Source organism: Dunckerocampus dactyliophorus, chromosome 11 (assembly GCF_027744805.1).
Source record: "Dunckerocampus dactyliophorus isolate RoL2022-P2 chromosome 11, RoL_Ddac_1.1, whole genome shotgun sequence".
NCBI classification, from domain to species: domain Eukaryota; kingdom Metazoa; phylum Chordata; class Actinopteri; order Syngnathiformes; family Syngnathidae; genus Dunckerocampus; species Dunckerocampus dactyliophorus.
The window spans coordinates 972,801-990,561 of record NC_072829.1 but is presented as its reverse complement, the minus strand read 5'-3'; the positions used below and the strand labels follow the sequence as shown (position 1 = coordinate 990,561).

Genomic DNA, 17,761 nt, shown 5'->3' with positions numbered 1-17,761 from the left:
CCAACTTGGCCGTACCTTCATGCGGTGTAACGACGTTGCTTCAAACGCGAGTTTCGGTCCGCGCTTTCGCAATCGATGGCACACAATCAGTATGTGACGTGTTCCCCAGCCGTGTTTCAGCGTTGAGTAAATCTGAAGAACATTTTTAAGAACATGGCGTTTTGACAATCACACGTGCAGCTAATTCCAGTGATGGTTTGTACGGTATCGTGAATAAACTCGGGAATGTGGGAAAATAAACTGGTAATATGTGTCAGAGGGAAAATATAGCAGTTCTTCAGGAAGAAAACTTTACTCTTGCTTCAGGCAAGCTTTTATTGATCACGGGACAGGAAAACTGAGCAGTTGAGCACAGATTAGCGTCATCACTTCGCCTTACTTACCGCGCCCCTTCAAATAAGCCCCCAGCTTTTCATAGCGCTCATGCAATGCCCGTAACATTCTCGGAACTGTACCACTTTATTGACGTAATATTGCAATTTTTTCTCGTACATTTACTGTTTTATTCTCGAAATCTTATTTTAATACTCCGCATATACAAGCATTGCCTGGGACATCAATGAAACCCGGGTCAATGGTAATTACTTTTTTTGTCGTAAATTTACGTTTATTCTTGAATTCTCTTTTCAGTGTCGCCCACATTCCCCGTCGTATTGAGACAAAAGAGAAGTTCCAGAATGTTGTTTGGTGAAATAACTTTTATTTTTCTCCTTGTGATAGGCCTACAACTTGTGTCATTAGCTCTCCTTTTGTACACAGCAGATATTAAATAGTATTGACACAAACACGAGTAGACAGCGTATTTCAAGTGGACAGACACCAAGCTGGAGTATTAACTTGTGGCAAGACATAGCTAAAGAGCTAAATCCATTAATTATTCAAATGTAATTTCAAACCAAGTTATGCTATGGCTAAATCAGTAATCTATGTGGTCCACTGTGTGTGTGTGTGTAGCCTTTACGAAGTTGACTGTAAACAGTGTTACCGCGACGACACACCTGCAAGAATTGATAAGAGTGAGAGAATCCCAGCAGACACACAAATAAATAAAATATTTTCATCATGCGCTTCATCATCTGTACTTTTGGTCAAAAGCCAACAATGTTTATGTGTATGACCCAGTTACTGAATAAATAATCACATAAAAACAACAGTCCTACACAAGCAATTTTAGCAATACAGCCAAGGATACCGCAACTAGCTGCTTTTTTTAAACACTTTTTTTTACAGCAAGGGTGTTTTTGTTAGTAAGCGTTTTTGAGGACAATCTGGCCATCTCTACCTGCTCTACAAAACGACCAGTACCAAGCCACGGACCAGTCGGCCCGCTTCCCCATTCATGTATTTTACAATATTGTGGCTTGATTCAGTGCACAACGTCGGTGAAGAAAAAAACAAGCAAGGCATCTGTATTGTCTTCCATAGAAATCCTGCATGGCGAGCAGGCGATGTGATGAGTGTGGAATCAACACCACCAAGGATGCATGATATGGCGGAGTGCTTTTTACTCCAATGTTAGTATGCATGGCGGAACTAGCACTGGCTGGAAGTAGTTGGAAGGATGTTATGACAACAGTTTCAGGTTATTTGGGGTGAAAGTAGTTGATGTTTTGCTTGGTATTTGGGGTCTGACATGATATTCACACGACAGTCTACTTAATGCCTCCAAAATTTTAAGACCAGTTGAAAAATTACAAGGACGTATATTCTGCACTGTGGGATCTTAAGGAGGTTCTAAGGAGAGCTTCAAAATGCAAAAGGAAGAAATGGGAGGAGACAAAAAGAAGCATTCAAGTGAAATAGGCTGTTGATCAAAAGTGGAAGAGCACAGCCTTTAAATGTTGGTAAAAATGTGGATTGAATGTGATGTAGTGTCAGGTATTCACTCTGTCATCATCTCTTGATGGCAAAGGCAACAAAGCTTTCTGTCTTTGATTGTTGAGCTGCATAAGCAAGGCCTCTCTCTGGCAGCCACCATTGCTGCTGAGGTTGGACGCAGTAAGACACTCATTTCAACTGAACAAAAACATCCCCATGGAACAAAAACGTCAAGTGGTAGACGCAAAAAAACGTCTGTCCAACAGGACACGGGACCATCCTCGGCCCAAATGAAGGTTGTTACTGGTACCGAGTGCAGTCCGATAACCATCAGACGTCATCTGCCAGAGAAGAAACAACATCTTCAAAGTCATCGTGTCCTTCAAGGTTGGAATTTGCAGGAGAGCACCAAACATGGGACATTGAAAGGTGGAAGAAAGTTTGATTCTCCCTTGACGGTCCTGATGGCTTCCAACGTTACTGGCATGACAACCTGAGATGTTTTCCACCATCATGATCCTTCAGTGGAACAATGGAGCTTCAGGTCGTGCAGGGGCGTCAAACGGCAGCCGGCTATGTGGAGATGTTGTGGGGGGGCATCCCTCATGACTGAAGGCCCTCGTCTGTGTGGTAATGACTGGCTTTTTCAACAGGACAACGCTGCACTTCACTCTTTTGGACCATCCTGCGTGTTCCCCTCATCCAAATCCAACGAAGAACATTTGGGGATGGATTTACAAAAGTGGACATGAGTTCCAGACAGTGAAGCCATCTTCAGCACCTGGAGCAACATTCCCACTAGCCTCCTGGAAACACTGGCATCAAGCACGACCACAGCCATGTTTCACCTCATCAACAAGAACTGTGCAGCTATTGCAACATTTAGCTTTCACTTTTGCTTCTTTGTTTGTGTCACTCCCATTTCTTCTTTTTGCACTTTGAAGCTCTATTTAGAACCTCCTTAACTTATGAGTGCATGATGAAGTGAGACAAAATCTTGTGTGTGAAGTGTGATGCTTAGTAAAATCCTGTCTCTACTTCCTTAAAATACAAGTTGAGAAACAAGCAGCTATCTCAGAGCGTCAGGCAAACTTCTCTATAAAAAAAAAAAAGAAGCAGAGAACCAAACGTCGCACTTTACAACAACGACGAAAAGAGCACAGAACGTGAGCTTGTGCAATAACCCAATAAGCGTCTAGCTATGCCATGCAACTGGATGAAAACATGTCAGCTAATTCCTTCCATTTCAATGTTTGGATGCACATCCACGTGGAGACTGTGAAACGTCGCTGAGGTGAGTAGAATGGTGGGTGGTGGTGGTGTGTGTGTGTTGGGGGGGGGGGGGGATGACGAAACCCGGTCCTCTGTGGAGTCGGTGAGCTCGGGGGGAGACAGGAGGTGGGGGTTGTTGTGTACTAGCACGAGCAGCTGCTCTCGGTGACCGTCATCTCCGGCTGCTTCTCCAGCTTGATGTCGATCACTGGAGGAAGTTGGAGTTAAGCTAAATATTTGTCAGGTCGCATCGGTAAGGCAACCAAACGCCCTTCGTATGGAAGCAGGAAGACAGAAGAGCAGAATATTTGAAGGATACTGTCTTCTTTGCTCTTCTCCGCTGTGCTGTCCATTCCAGGCAGTGCGGCCGCCACACGACGGAACAGCTGCAAGACAATGACATCACTCACTCCTACGCAACACTCGTTACGCTGCTAAAAAGATCTTAACTGAAAGCAATAGTAGAAAATATGCAAACACACAATGTGAATCATCTTTGTAGAAGAATACAGGCGCTCCTCCGTTTACTGTGCCGAGTTTGTTGGTTCTGTACGCACGGCCATTATTTATTACTAATGTACAAAAAGAACAAGCAGACTAGTTACGTGCACACAAAGGATGAATACGTTGGCGTACTGGTGGAGTAACACGTAGCCGTGGCGCTACAATGACAGGAAGTCACTTTTTAGTCACCTAAATTCATGATTCATCACCCTTGCTTAAATATGTTGTATATTGTTTGGAATTGTGTTCTACATTGTTCCAGTTTTCAAAAATGCCATTTATAGTTGATGGCGCCAGCCATGACAAGCTAGCTCTCGTTCAGTCTCATTTCTGGAAGTGACATCATCAGTATATTTTTCATCCAAAGTGGTAGTCATGTTGCATTGCTGCTGGATGTTTACAGTATCAGAGTGATACTATATGTTGTTTTCTTTTACAGAAGAGGAAGCTTTCAGACAACAATGGACGAAGCAAGTGCAGAGAACAAGACACAGATGGACGCCCACCTCCAGTTCTGTTCTTTGCAGTGATCATTTCACTGATGACTGCTATGAAGGAACACCTTTACAAGAAGCACTTGGCATGCAAGTACGCTATAAATGCATTTTGAAAAAGGATGCTATTCCGCAGGTACAGAGCAAAAAACATCAAAACAAATAAGAACGACCACAGAAGAGAAGTCGTGTCTTGTTTTCATAATGTCTTCTAAACACTACATATGCTGTATGCTCCATTCAATAAATATATGATCCAAATGAATCATTGTATGAAATATATCATCTGCAAAGATAACGTATATATAAATTCCATTTTGATTGATACTGTCAGAATATGTATGTAATATACACAGTCGTCCCTTACAATATCGTGGTTCAATTATCACTCCCTTGCTATATCGTTTTACAAAAATTAATCAATAAATGATAACAGTTTCATGGTTGAATGCAGCCTATTAGTTTAAAAGTGCATATTTAAGCAAATTGTATTTATTCTTGGCCTAAATGAAGCATTTTCAGGCTACATGATCAAACTAAATGAAGTAAAGTACAAATACAAGGCAGAAGAAGCATTGTAATTGTGACTGTATTATTCTACAGTGGCCACTAGGACAGGCCCTAGACTCCTAAGGTTCCCTAGGGAACACATTTACTGTGACACTGTTAGGGCAGAAGTTCTATTTACATCTCCCATGGCTTATTCACTCTTATTCTGTCTCCTATATTTGCTAATAGTGTCAATCAATTTAAAGCCGCAAAGAAGTATGTTGTCCAGAAATAAACAAGGAACTGCTAACATGTGAGTCTGTTATCTTATTAATGTCTAATATGACTTATTTCCTCTGATTATGTCTACCATATTGGGTATTGAGTGTAAAGGTGACTATAGGGGTGTTACTTCTTGTCTGGAGGGCTCTAATAATGTTCTATTTAGAAGATTGTAAACAGGTTTTCTATGCCAAAGCAATGAAAATATTCCATGCAGAAATTCACCCATTAACCACCATAAACGAGGGATGACTGTATACTGCAGTTGTGTACATGTGCAGCGCATTACACTACGAGCTGTTTTGTCATTTGTAAAGTAGTAACGGCTGGGCAGGAGCAGGACACTCGTCCTCCACAGCAACAAGTGAAGTCAAGCTGCATGTCCAGTAGTGAGTCACACATAAAAAAACAGTTGGAGGATAATAAAGCTGACAGCGGTAAAGTTGTTAAGTGGGACACGAGTGAAAAAGGGAGTAAAACGAATGAGAGGACAGAATAAGCAGAGTGAGAAGGTTGAGAGAGCACAATCTACCTGTTTGACATTGTAGCCAGTCTTTGCGCTGGTTTCAATGAACATGACATTCAGTTCCTTAGCTCTCTGCTCGCCGCCCTCCGTGGTGATCTGTCTGCTCGGGTGGAGGCCACGTGGACCCACGGATAGATAGGAATAGGGAGAAACATAGCAAAGAGGACAGGAAAGGACAGAGAAGAGAGAAAGCTTGCTGAGTCTTTTGGGTGAAAAAGAGGCGGATAGTTTGGTTAAAACAGACAAAAAGTGAGGAAGACAAAGGAAGAGACGTGGCTGTACGCTGCAGTAAAATGACTCGCTGCATTCATCAAACAGCCAGATGTATAGAATGACGACATGGAGGAAGTCTGACCTGAAGGACAACCAACACCAACCTGTTTGACGTTATAGCCAGCCTTGGCGCTGGTCTCTATGTACATCACATTCAGCTCACGAGCTTTCCTCTCTGCCGCCTCAACAGAAACTTGCCTGCCACCGTCCCGGGAAGGGGTGGGGCAGGAGGTGGTGGGTTTGGTGTGGGTGACGTGGATGGGGTGGGGTGGGGGGTAGAAGACACGGTGGAAAATCCAGAAACACAGCACACATGCAAACAAAGACACACACACAGAAATGAAATCAAATCAAAATGAGAAAACCAAACAGAAGAGGATCTGAGGCAAAGAAAAATAATACGTGTATAAAAAGCATCGAATCTGCTATTTTTTTATTTTATTCTTTTTACAAGTGCCAAAAATATAAAGACAAACAAAGATGAATGAGGTGCACTTTAAGGGGAAAAGGTGGGATTTCAGGCTTTGGCTGAGCTTTTATTGTAGCAAGATACAATGGAACCTCTCTAAAGCCTGCACTTTTCTTTAATTTAATGTAATTTTAATTCAATTTGAAATAATTCCGTAAAGTTTTATTTTATTAAATCAAATTTTATATTGTACTTTTTTGGTACATTATATTTTGTTATTTTATTTTATGTTTTATTTTAATTAAATAAATTTAATTAATTAATTTAATTAATATTTTATTTAATATTTAATATATATTTAATTTTAATTAAATTTACATTTAGAATGAAATTTGATTACATTTTATTTTATATTACATTGTATTATTTATTTTATATTCTATTATTGATTTTACATTATTTTATTGTTATTAATTTAACTTAACATTTAATGTTATTTGATATTATATATTTTGTATTTTATTTTTTTAATATTTCATTTTGTTTTATGTTTTGTTGTGTTAATGTTATTTTAAGCCTGCACTGTTTGTTTTAAACCTCTAAAGCTGGGGTGTCCAAGTGCAGCGCGGGGGCCATTTGCAGCACATGGCTTTTTTTTTTTTCTTCCATTGGCCCATTGGAAAAAGCTTGGACATCCCTGCTCTAAAGTCACGTACTGTACGAGACCTTCGTTGAGTGAGCACAGAAGATCAACTCAGGGTGTTTTGCTTAAAAAACACCTCAGCAGGCAGAGCAAGAGGTGTTATGAACAAAAGAATATGCACACAGACTCCAGCATCAGCTTATGGATTGTCACTTATTACGGCTCCAGTCTTTTATTGTTTGTCAATGGCTTGTGTGACGAGTGCGAACGTTAAGAAGATGAGATCAAGTGTTTCATTCTCTCTACTCCATACAGTCATCCTTCGCCATATTGCCCTTATCGTGTTTTTCAGAAATTAATTCATAAATGATGGCTGTTTCGTAGTGAAAACATACAGTACCGGTATATACACACATGAGCAATTGAGAGATGAAATTTTCAATGTAAAATTTAAACATAATGTATGTAAATAAATGTCTTATAAATGTAAAATGTTTAAGTGGTAACTGTAACCCTACTTTTGGCCCACCCTGTATATACTGTATAATTACTATATTATATAATTGTCAGTGATATGTAGTATTGTGGTCACTAGGTGGCAGTAATGACAGAAAACATTGAGATATTGGCTTACATGACATTACCTTCACTCCGCATGGAGTCATGAAGCCAGCCATGGCATGTCTCACATGATAGACTGAAAAAAAGTTCTCCTCCCAGCCCGTGTGGAAATGGTAAGTTTTTGGCTTCTTGAGTTTAGAATTAATAAATTCAAGGCTAACCGGTTAGCTCGCTAGCTAGCGGCCGCCCGAAGTCCCTGAAGTGTATGAGTTGCACAATGTGTTGTAAACAATGAATAATAGGCATGTGACGGTGACTATAGGGGTTATTTCATGTCTACAGGACTCTAAGAATGTTAAAAAGCGTATTTAGAAAGTCAAACAGGTTTTCTATGCTTTAACTACAAAAATATTGCATTTATTAACATTGAATCCTAAATCGCGGTCAGGTTAATTAACGGCTATAAACAAGGGACGACTATTACTGTTTTACTATTAATAGTGACTAACTTAACTTAATTACATTACAGTTAAGGGTGTTGAAATGTCAGGTGAATAAGCTTGACGCTGGAACACATTATTTCTCTTTCCATAGAAGAGAAGAGTTAAAAAAAATACATCCAAACTGAAAGTTGACAAGCACCAGCCTCAGAGGTTCCACTGTATATTTCACTTTGTATACAGGTATATATACCATAATCATGACAACCATGGCTTCCGTTCAAATAGCACATCAATGCCATCTGGAAGGCTCCACACAAGCGTGTACCTTTTATCCGCCAGGTCTGTTTTGTTGCCAACAAGCATGATAATGACATCGCTTCCTCTCTCTGTTCGAACGTCATCGATCCACTTTGAGGTTTGTTGGAAGGAGTTTAGATCTGTGAATGAAAGAAAGAAGATACTGTGTGCGTCTCAAAGCAGCTTAAAAGTGTGCATAGGCAGGTATTTGTCTCATATGAGGTCAGAAAGGCTTCTGTTATGTGGAAGCAAACGTATAGCGCGCTTGGGAAACACACAAGGTTGCTTCTTCTAATTGTGAGCAACAACATGCTTACCTGTCTCAACATCAGGTACACCAGCACAATCCAACCAGATCCAATACAAGAACTCTTTCAAAATTCCTTCATTGACACAGTTACCCCTTTTCCAGTGTGACCGGTTCGGAGTAGGTTTCCAGAGCTTTGCTTTTCCACTGTCAGGGTTCCACAGGGGAGCCATATATTTTGGTTCAACTCTGGCTCCAAAAGCTTGCTGGGCTACCTCAGGTTAGCTCAAGTTGCATCGAAGCATATTGTTTGTACACTGTATCGATTCGTTCTGTTTTGAAAATAGATGGCTGTTGAATGGTATCCTGTAACTAGTGGTAACCCTGTAACTAGATGCGAATCGAATGGTCTAGCACGAAAACATTTACATCCATCGTGTAGCACCTGTGGTTCAACTCCAGCTCTGAACTAAGTCTGCACCAGCACCAAAGTCCACTGCAGTGAAAAAGAGTAAGGGAGGTGTATTACTTTGCAGTGGTGTTGAACTACAAATATAAGGGTACTGACAGTATTATGACGGCAGAAAACATACGTGCATCTGTCTGTCTGTAATGGATCTCAGATGTGTACCTAATGTTGTGACCTGTGAGTGGATAGTTAAGTGTGTCAAGAAGAGGAATGTTAGCCAACAGCCCTGACTCACTGGTGATGTCATACACAACCACAGCAATGGTAGAGTCACGGATGTAGCTGGGAATTAGGCTACGAAAGCGCTCCTGTCCAGCAGTGTCCCAGAGCTGGAGTCGGACCTGTGGGATTGGAACGGGGAGAGGAAGAAGATAAGAGAGAAAGAGCAGAATAAAATAAAAGTGGAGATAGGAATAGACACTGCAACAGGCCAAGTGATGCCGAGTATGTTTCAGTGCAGGAATGGGGAAAAACCATGCAGGTGATAAAAGTGGCAGTTAGCAGCTTTATGCAAGGAAAGAAAAAAGGGGGCCCTGCTGAATCATTATTTAGTCATATCCCATTCAGACCATTTCTGCCCACCATCAGGGAGACATCAAAGATCTGCCTCTTAAACACAGCCTCAAAAAAGAGCTTCTCAGATGTGTGTGAGACCTAACAGGGTGGTGACTGATGCAGACAAGCAGGAAGATGCTTTCACTATGGTGTCCAGTGGGGTTTACACACACACACACACACACACACACACACACACACACACACACACACACACACACACACACACACACACACACACACACACACACACACAAGTAAATGTTCATTTCCAATGCCCTTGCACATACTGTAGTAGTGTACAAGCAAAGGACAAGGCTGTGATGGTACCTACTGGCTATGTCATAAACCACAACTGCAGCGGCCGAGTCTCGGATGTAACTCGGGATGAGGCTGCGGAAGCGCTCCTGTCCTGCTGTGTCCCAAAGCTGCAGCCGAATCTTTTAGCCAGCCGTGAAACACAAGACACACATGTACGTGGCCGGGTGGGGTGGGGGGTGTAGTCGGTAGGATTTCATGACCCAGACAGGGGAATGGGGGGGAGGAATAAAAAACAACAAAAGGGAACTGAAAATATGATGGTGTGTGATAAAATGGTTAGACTCTAGGATGGTGTCAAAACACAATGTGAAAGAATGATGGAAGCAGAGCAAGCTTTAAAGGAAAAGTGCACTCTTTTTGGAATTTTGTCCATCATCCACAATCCTTATGAGACATGAACACACTTCTTTTTTTTCTGTGTGTTCTAAAGATATAAAAATATATAGATATAAAAAGAGGCAGCTAAGAATGCATGTAAAGAGACTCACTTATGTGGCCTCCAAAAAGCCCCAACAACACTCCATTTCCATCATGTGAGCTGCATATTAACCAAGCTACAGCCACATTGTTACACCCAAGAACTACGTTACTGGCATAGTGACACCTAATACTACAAGTATTCCACGTTATCATGAATGTAGCTGTTACTTCATGCTCACAGCATGGATAGAAAACCACAAAACCTTGTTGGAGCAGGCTATCTAGGCGGAACAGGTGTGTCCCATTATGTGCTGTCACCTGGCTCTTTTTAGATGTTTTTTTATCTTTAGACCGCACAGAAAAGAGAAAGATGTGTGTGTTCATGTCTCTCATAAGGATTGTGGATGATGGGCACAATTTAAAAAAAGGGCAGTTTCCCTTTAAGCATTCTAATGAGGTTTATTTCTATCAACATGTGTTTAAAAGTACACTTACCGTGCGATCTTCTAGGTACATGGTTTTTGACAAGAAGTCAATACCAATTGTTGCCTGCAAAACACAAACACGGAATCAAAACACTGACTTCATTGCAACATGCAACAGTAAGCAAGCATCACAATATGTCCATTTGGTGTTATGTATGCTTGAAAGCTATTTTTCAAATCCAAAGACTCCAACAGCGTCATTCCTTAATGTCCCGATTTGCTGGGTTCTGTGGGAATCGCACTTATAGCCGTCAAATAAATCTGGGATCTGCAGCTGTGACGTCAAAGGGGTTCATGAACCACACAATAAGCATATTTAATTACAGCGGAACCTTTCAAGTCAAACACTACTCAAGTTGTACAGTCTACATTTTGGAAAAAGCCAAATTCCCTGCACAAATGTTGTTGTAATGTGAGTGTTAGGAGAAGGACATGAGGAAAACAAAACATACACCAGACGTTACTTGTTGTGTAGTATCGTGTTTTGTTGATTGACAGCGATGAACTTGTTTTAGCACAAGGCTACAAAACGAAATGTGTGAGGCACATCATTTGGGTAAATACCAAGTTTTTTTTGTTGTTGTTTTAAGTAGATTTGGTTAACTTTTTTGTTGTTGTTGTACTGATAAGATACATCTGATTAAGGTTCTTAAGGGTCTGAGAAAGTTTGTTTCATTGGGTTCCAACAAAACAACCTGAGTCACCTGGTCAACTTTTAGAAGACAATAAGTATCATCTACTAGAGGAAAACGTAAAATCATCCTTTTCCTTTGTTACCAAGCCAGTGGAACAGCTCAACAACAGGAATAACACAAGGGACTATACAAGATACCATACAGTATCCTGCATATATTAAGGGGGACTTATATCCACACGTGTTACCACACACACGGGCTCCGCAATTTTTGGGAAATTTGTTGGTATTGGTCAGCACGTACAGGAAGTAGTGTATCAGAGGGGTTGCAAGTGTGTCGTACTTAGGGAGCAAGTGATCTGTGACACCTACGTACTTGGTACCTTTTAGATCATGAGTGCGGCGTGCGAGTCATGCGTGCTAGGTCCGCTTCATGTAAGGCTGTCATATGTTTCACTCACTGGGGACATACCGTGTGTGGGAATCGTACAAGGCTCATGAAGCCCACTCGCTTCGACTGCAAGATGGGCATACTAGTTTCCTACGGCACCTAAAGCTATCGTGACCGGGAGAACCAGAGTGTACAGCGGGAAGAGGTGCATTCATGTCTGATACGCTATATGAGCCAGAGTGTACAGCTGGAGGAGTCGCCTGCCGCGGGGGGAGGTGCGGTATGTTGTCAGCTGTTGTCAGCTTGCTGTTGTCAGTAAACGTAGCTAGAAGAATATCAGCAAACATAGCCGTCTCCACACATGCACTGTGGGAGGTGGGAGGGAGGTTCTCCTCTCATTCTGTGTGGTAAGTTTTGGACTTTGTTGTCCTTCTTCCCCACTCTGTTTAAAACACTTTTTAAGTGTAAAATAGGTTAATTGGAGAGGCTAACTAGTTAGCTCGATAGCTTGCTATGCTAGCGGTGGTCGTCTGTTATGTCCCTGCAGTGATACCGTAGCCAGTGCAATGTGACCTAAACAAAGAGTAACAGGAGTGTAAAAGTGACTTTGGGGTGTTCTTTCATGTCTACACGGCTCTAATAATGTTAAAACAAACATTTAGAAAGTTATAAACAGGTTTTCTGTGCTCAAACTGCAAAAATATTCAATTTACTAATCTAGAATCCTACTCAGCCGTCAGGTCTGGATCCAATTAACCACAATAAATGAGGGACGACTGTATTCCAGTCTCATATAAAGTCAACAAATAATGACAATGTAGCCACCCAGAAGTTGTGTGAAGCCGTGAACATGTCAGGCTAAGCGCTTGTGCGCGCTGTGCTGCATGTGTGGAGACAGCTCCAGTTGATGATATTCTTCTAGCTCCATTTGCTGATATTCTATTGCCGTGGTTGCATGGTAAAGCAAACACAGCTCTGGCATCAGAATTGTATCATCATCAGCAGACATACAAATTCAGATATCGGGGTCGGAAGTGAAAAAATGTGCATAGCTGCTGCTCTAGCATATACACGTGTGCGTGTTTGTGTAGTAGTAGGGTCATTTCAGTATGAGTGGAGATGGTGTTTTTGTTGGTGGTTACAATGTTAATGTTATGCTGTCATTTCTACCCATTGAAAAACGTTTGATTGTAACATCAACCTGCACAGGGACTACAGACTGAAATGAGCAACTTTGCGATAGGTTGCAGTTTGACCCTGGAACAGATCATTTCTATTTCTGTCATTTCCTATTGGTATACAGTAACTGCTTTCTAAATGGAAACAAGGCATCTACAGAGTGATTGTGCTTGACCTCATGCCATGTTGTTTTTACCTGGTAAGTGTTGTCAAAGCTGTCATACATGAACCTGGTGATGAGGGAGGTCTTCCCCACTGTAAAAAAAAACAAAAAACAAGCATGGAGTTCTGCTTATAACAAACAGCTTACTTGCAATTAATAAGACAACAGATAAGGTTATCCATACACTAAATTAGTCTTCTTCTTCTCCTTTGGGCTTTTCCCTTCAAGGGTCGCCACAACAAATCAATTGCCTCCATCTAACCCTGTCTTCTGCATCCTCTTCTCTCACACCAACTACCTTCATGTCCTCTTTCACTACATCCATAAACCTCCTCTTTGGTCTTCCTCTAGGCCTTCTGCCCGGTAGTTCAAAACTCAGCATCCTTCTACCTATATATTCCCTATCTCTCCTGTGGACACGTCCAAACCATCTCAGTCTGGCCTCTCTGACTCTATCTCCAAAACCTCTAACGTGTGCTGTCCCTCTGATGTACTCATTCCTGATCCTATCCTTCCTGGTCACTCCCAGAGAGAACCTCAGCATCTTCATCTCTGCTACCTCCAGCTCTGTCTCCTGTCTTTTCCTCATGGACACTGTCTCTAGACCAAACAACATCGCTGGTCTAACCACAGTTTTGTACACCTTTCCTTTCATTGTAGCTGAAACTCTTCTATCACACATCACACCTGACACTTTTCTCCACCCGTACCATCCTGCCTGTACACGCTTCTTTGCACGCTTCACCTCTTTTCCACACTCTCCATTGCTCTGGAGAGTGTGGAATTTAGTGTATCCATACACTAAATTAGTCACATTACTTAATTTGATGCTTCCATTTTTCACTCCATATGATCTCCACTGCAATTACTCCCAAAACAAACTAGATGGCGCTTAAGCTCCTTTCTGCATGTGTAAATCACTGATCTGTATAATATATCTGGATAGCTCATTCACACGCCGGAGTGCAAGCCGCTGAAGCCAAAGAAACGCCATCTTACCACTCACATCGCTACTACATTGGCACAGCGTACATAGTGTACAAAGCAGATGAAGAGGCTCGTAGAACATCTATATTTTACATTAAAAAGCGGGGAGATTCTCCCATTCCTTCAAGTAACGCAACCTTCGTCCCTTAAAAACCATTTGATACGTTATTCTCTATCTTTTGGCTATATTAAATGTACTTTTTCCCCTTCCAATTCTCATTGCCTTTGGGACAAAATTCTACTGTGCACCCTGGCTCAGCACTCCCCTATAGCAATGATAGTTTTACTCCTCTAGAAAGAGATTTTCATTTGAACTGCATATCCCATCCCTTTTTTCCACTAAAATCCATGGTCATGATCCTTTACTTTTTATTCTTACTTTCATACAATTCACTATGCTCTCGTCTGTACAAAATATTAATTATAAAAGAGAGTGACGTTGGACAAGTTTTAAAATCATTTAACATGTTGCTGATTTTTTTTGTTTGTGTTATGAAATAGAAATAAGCTCTTTTCTGATATAGAAATATATTTGAACAAAAACCACAGGAATAATATGTGATAACTATAATGTGTAATAACCATAAACACACACACACACACACAGAAAAAACAACAACACTGAAACAAAACTATATGCTTTGAGTAAGACAGTACGTTGTTTGCAATCTCAAACATACCGGTATGCATGTTCAGTAATATTATTTTCCAAAACATATCATATGAATGAATCCTTTTACGTCAGTCATTCAGCTGCAAAAAGAAAAAAAAGGTTGTTTATCCAAATGAAGGGTCATGCCGGGTCAATTGTATGCAAACTGGCTTGCTAACTGCACTGTATACAATGCCTGGTAAGCATCATGGAAGCACTGAGATTCTCCCATTCCTTCAAGTAACGCAACCTTCGTCCCTTTAAAAAATACATATATCATGATATAACAAAAAAGTACGTACATTTCCTCTTAGCTATTATAGAGCTATATAAACCTATCAATTCTGGACATACATTTAATCAGAGGAATTTTACACGATCGAAAATATCTGAGAGATCGACAGTGCAAAACCCTTAAATTATCAATCATAAATCTACATTTCAATCATACTTACAGGTGAAATGTTTGTCCACAGCCTTTGAACTGGCGATTTGTGCAGTTAATAGCTGCACATGCAGGCATCTCAAGTCTAAATTTGTGTCCAATCCAAATTAATAAAATAAGTTCACCACGAATGCAAACGCTTGCCCGAGAAGTGTTTCTTGCCTTCACAAGTCATCGCCAATGAGCTATCCGGATATATTATACAGATCAGTGGTGTAAATGCTTGGCTTTTCCGTTTACCTGTTATGTCACATATAAACAAAGCATCTCCGCCTGCATTGCCAGGTCAGTTTATTTATAAGCAACGTTGAGCTTGTTTTTTTTGGAAAAATTTCTTACAAATTCCCAAGTTCCCTATTGTTTGGCCTTTTGTTTTTTTTGTAAAGTCACATGCAAATTCCCTAGTTCCCTGTTGTTTCGGGCTTGTTTCTCTCGCGGGAACTGGCAACACTGTCTCCGTGTCTCGGCTACAAATCTGCATGTGGAGGACTTCTACGAGCATTGTGCTAGGGCTGGGCGATATGGACCAAAACTCATATCTCGAAATATTTAGGTTGAATATCCATATACGATATATATCCCCGTTGTTTTTTTTCAAAGAGCTGGCTCTCGACCGTTCTGCGCATGCGTATAACCGATCGCGTGTCCGGTACGGATGGCGTCGTGACAACACACAGTTGTCTGTTTTTCCTCCACATTCGTAAGAGACCCCGCAACAATTGATCTTATCTTAAGATACAACCACCAAAAACGGACACATTCATGGCTTGAACAGCCACCAGCAATGTCCACACTGCGAACATTTTGCAATTTCTACACAATCATGATGCGCTTTACTATTTCCAGTTATACCCCGTCGGGGAGACTTGCGCGTGCATAGATCGCCGGCTGCGCTCCGGTAGCACATACATACAAACCAGAGTAATATCTAATCGCATAATCTGGCTATGTTAGTCTCACTTTTAAAAAGCCAAACGTGATCCAATGAAGGTGTTTACGTGTGTGTTTAAGAGAGCAGAAAAAGATGTGGTTTTACGCCAATTCACGCAATAAATGTATTCTTGACTGATGTACCGTGGACACGCGAACCCACACGCTGAGTTGGCAATATGGGTGGAGCCAGAAAAAAATGTTCAAAAGGGAAGAAAAATGTCCGGATGAATGTCTTTACGTAATTGTTTTATCGCATAACTTTCGCGATTGACGCTTGAGAGCCGTACAAAAGTATGATTACGTCAGAGAAATTGCTCTATTTGGATGGACAAAGCAGTGTTAAATAGTCGTGGAAGGCAGGCCGTCTGGTCTTAAAGTCCCCTGGCCGACGTGGCTTTGCGAGGTGCGGCCACACGACACAAACAGCTCCAACTGTTTACCTACAATGACACTGTATAATTTCACTGTATTCTGATTTAAAGCCGCAGTATGACTTCAACAACATGGCTGACAGCATAAATCGGATGCATTTAAAAGCCAGTTTCAGATCAAAGCTACCAGCTAGCTAGCTAACTGGTAGCCCACCTTTCACTTTCATCGATGTCAGGATGAAAATGAATTAAAAAAACAACCAAGTGAACACTCAGCCATACCATCTGAGCTATTTTGGAAGTAATTAACACGTGTAAGCTTGCTAATATAACGCTCCACTTTATAATATTTGGTTGAAATAACGGAGGTGCAGGACGAGTTGCTAGCTTTGGCAGTTAGCTAAGTGCGATGACATCACCATAATTCATTGGAGACTTAATTAAATTCGACATTTTTTCATTGTTGTCTCTTTTGAATCACAAACTAATGCAATATTTAATTACTACTACTCGTTCCCGGTGGCTGACTTTACCCGCTAGCTAGCCGCAAGCTAAACAAACGAGCTAGTTAGCCAATGCTAGCCGTTATGCCCAACATTGGACCCACTTTCAACATGGCACCGATAAACAGCGTCCAGACTTACCACTCTGCTCGCCCAGGAAAACGAGCTTAAACTTCCGTAGAGGGTTGCCAAACTCCCCGCCGCCGGCTGTGGTAGACATTTTGTCCAAAACAAATGGAAGCAGCTAACTAATTTGCCGGCTCGGGTAAATGATGTGATGTCTAGACTGGGAGAGAGGAGAGCAGCAGTCGTGGATCCTCCTCATCACTCACTAGCCTGCCGTTCATTTTCCTTTTTTCTTCTTCAAACCTACAGAAGTGTAACAGCGCAACCTTGAGGCTTTAGCTGAGAATAAACAGTTGAAGCAAAAATCTGCAGAATTTAAGTTTGCTTAATGGTAAAAAAAAAAAACAACTTATGGAACTATAACATTTGGTGCACTTTTAGACCATTCTTCTAAACAGGGGTGTCCAAAGCCCGGCCCAAGGGCCATTTGGGCCTGGAGCATGTTTTTTTGAAATATTCTAAATATACAATTAAACAAAAAAAACAAACAAAATGTAACGGCGCAACAAAAAGGTTGTACTACTACTACTACTAATATAATAATAACAATACACTTTGTTACCTGCAACACAAAGCTGACATTTTTACTGTTTTCACGTTTGACCGACTTCAAGGGACTGCAATCATTTTGTGGCGGTGGGTTGCGCGGGGGTTGGGGGCTGTGCTTATTGGGCACTCAAAAGGATAAAAAAGTTACACATAGATTTAACAACAAATCGGATTGAAATGTTCACTTCATTTGGAGCTGGCAGTACATACATTTCATGTCCTGTCACTGATCTTTCTGTTCCTAAATCACAGTAAAAATGGACATATTTCACACATAGTTGCAGTGCTTAATCACGATTCATGTGATTAAAAGTTCTAAT

The 17,761-nt window shown here is 41.1% G+C and overlaps 1 protein-coding gene across 6 annotated transcripts; it reads right to left on the bottom strand.

Annotated features, from left to right (window-relative positions):
- Positions 1 to 680: 680 nt before the first annotated feature.
- Positions 681 to 17,305, bottom strand: rab41 (RAB41, member RAS oncogene family). 6 transcript variants are annotated; one of them, XR_008572861.1, is made up of 9 exons: positions 16,908 to 17,305; positions 12,909 to 12,967; positions 10,519 to 10,572; positions 9,617 to 9,722; positions 8,040 to 8,151; positions 5,763 to 5,856; positions 5,392 to 5,587; positions 3,410 to 3,476; positions 3,221 to 3,298 (listed from the first exon to the last, which is right to left on the bottom strand). XR_008572861.1 is itself a non-coding variant. In XM_054791795.1 (8 exons), the coding sequence occupies exons 1-8, from the start codon at positions 16,984 to 16,986 to the stop codon at positions 3,234 to 3,236; spliced, it is 636 nt and encodes a 211-aa protein (XP_054647770.1). In that variant the 5' UTR covers positions 16,987 to 17,225; the 3' UTR covers positions 681 to 3,233. The 6 variants fall into 6 exon arrangements, 3 of the variants coding, with proteins under 3 accessions (XP_054647770.1, XP_054647769.1, XP_054647768.1); XR_008572860.1 differs by lacking the exon at positions 9,617 to 9,722 and adding an exon at positions 8,963 to 9,068 and having other exon boundaries at positions 16,908 to 17,204; XR_008572862.1 differs by lacking the exon at positions 9,617 to 9,722 and adding an exon at positions 8,963 to 9,068 and having other exon boundaries at positions 5,392 to 5,485; positions 16,908 to 17,183.
- Positions 17,306 to 17,761: the final 456 nt, after the last annotated feature.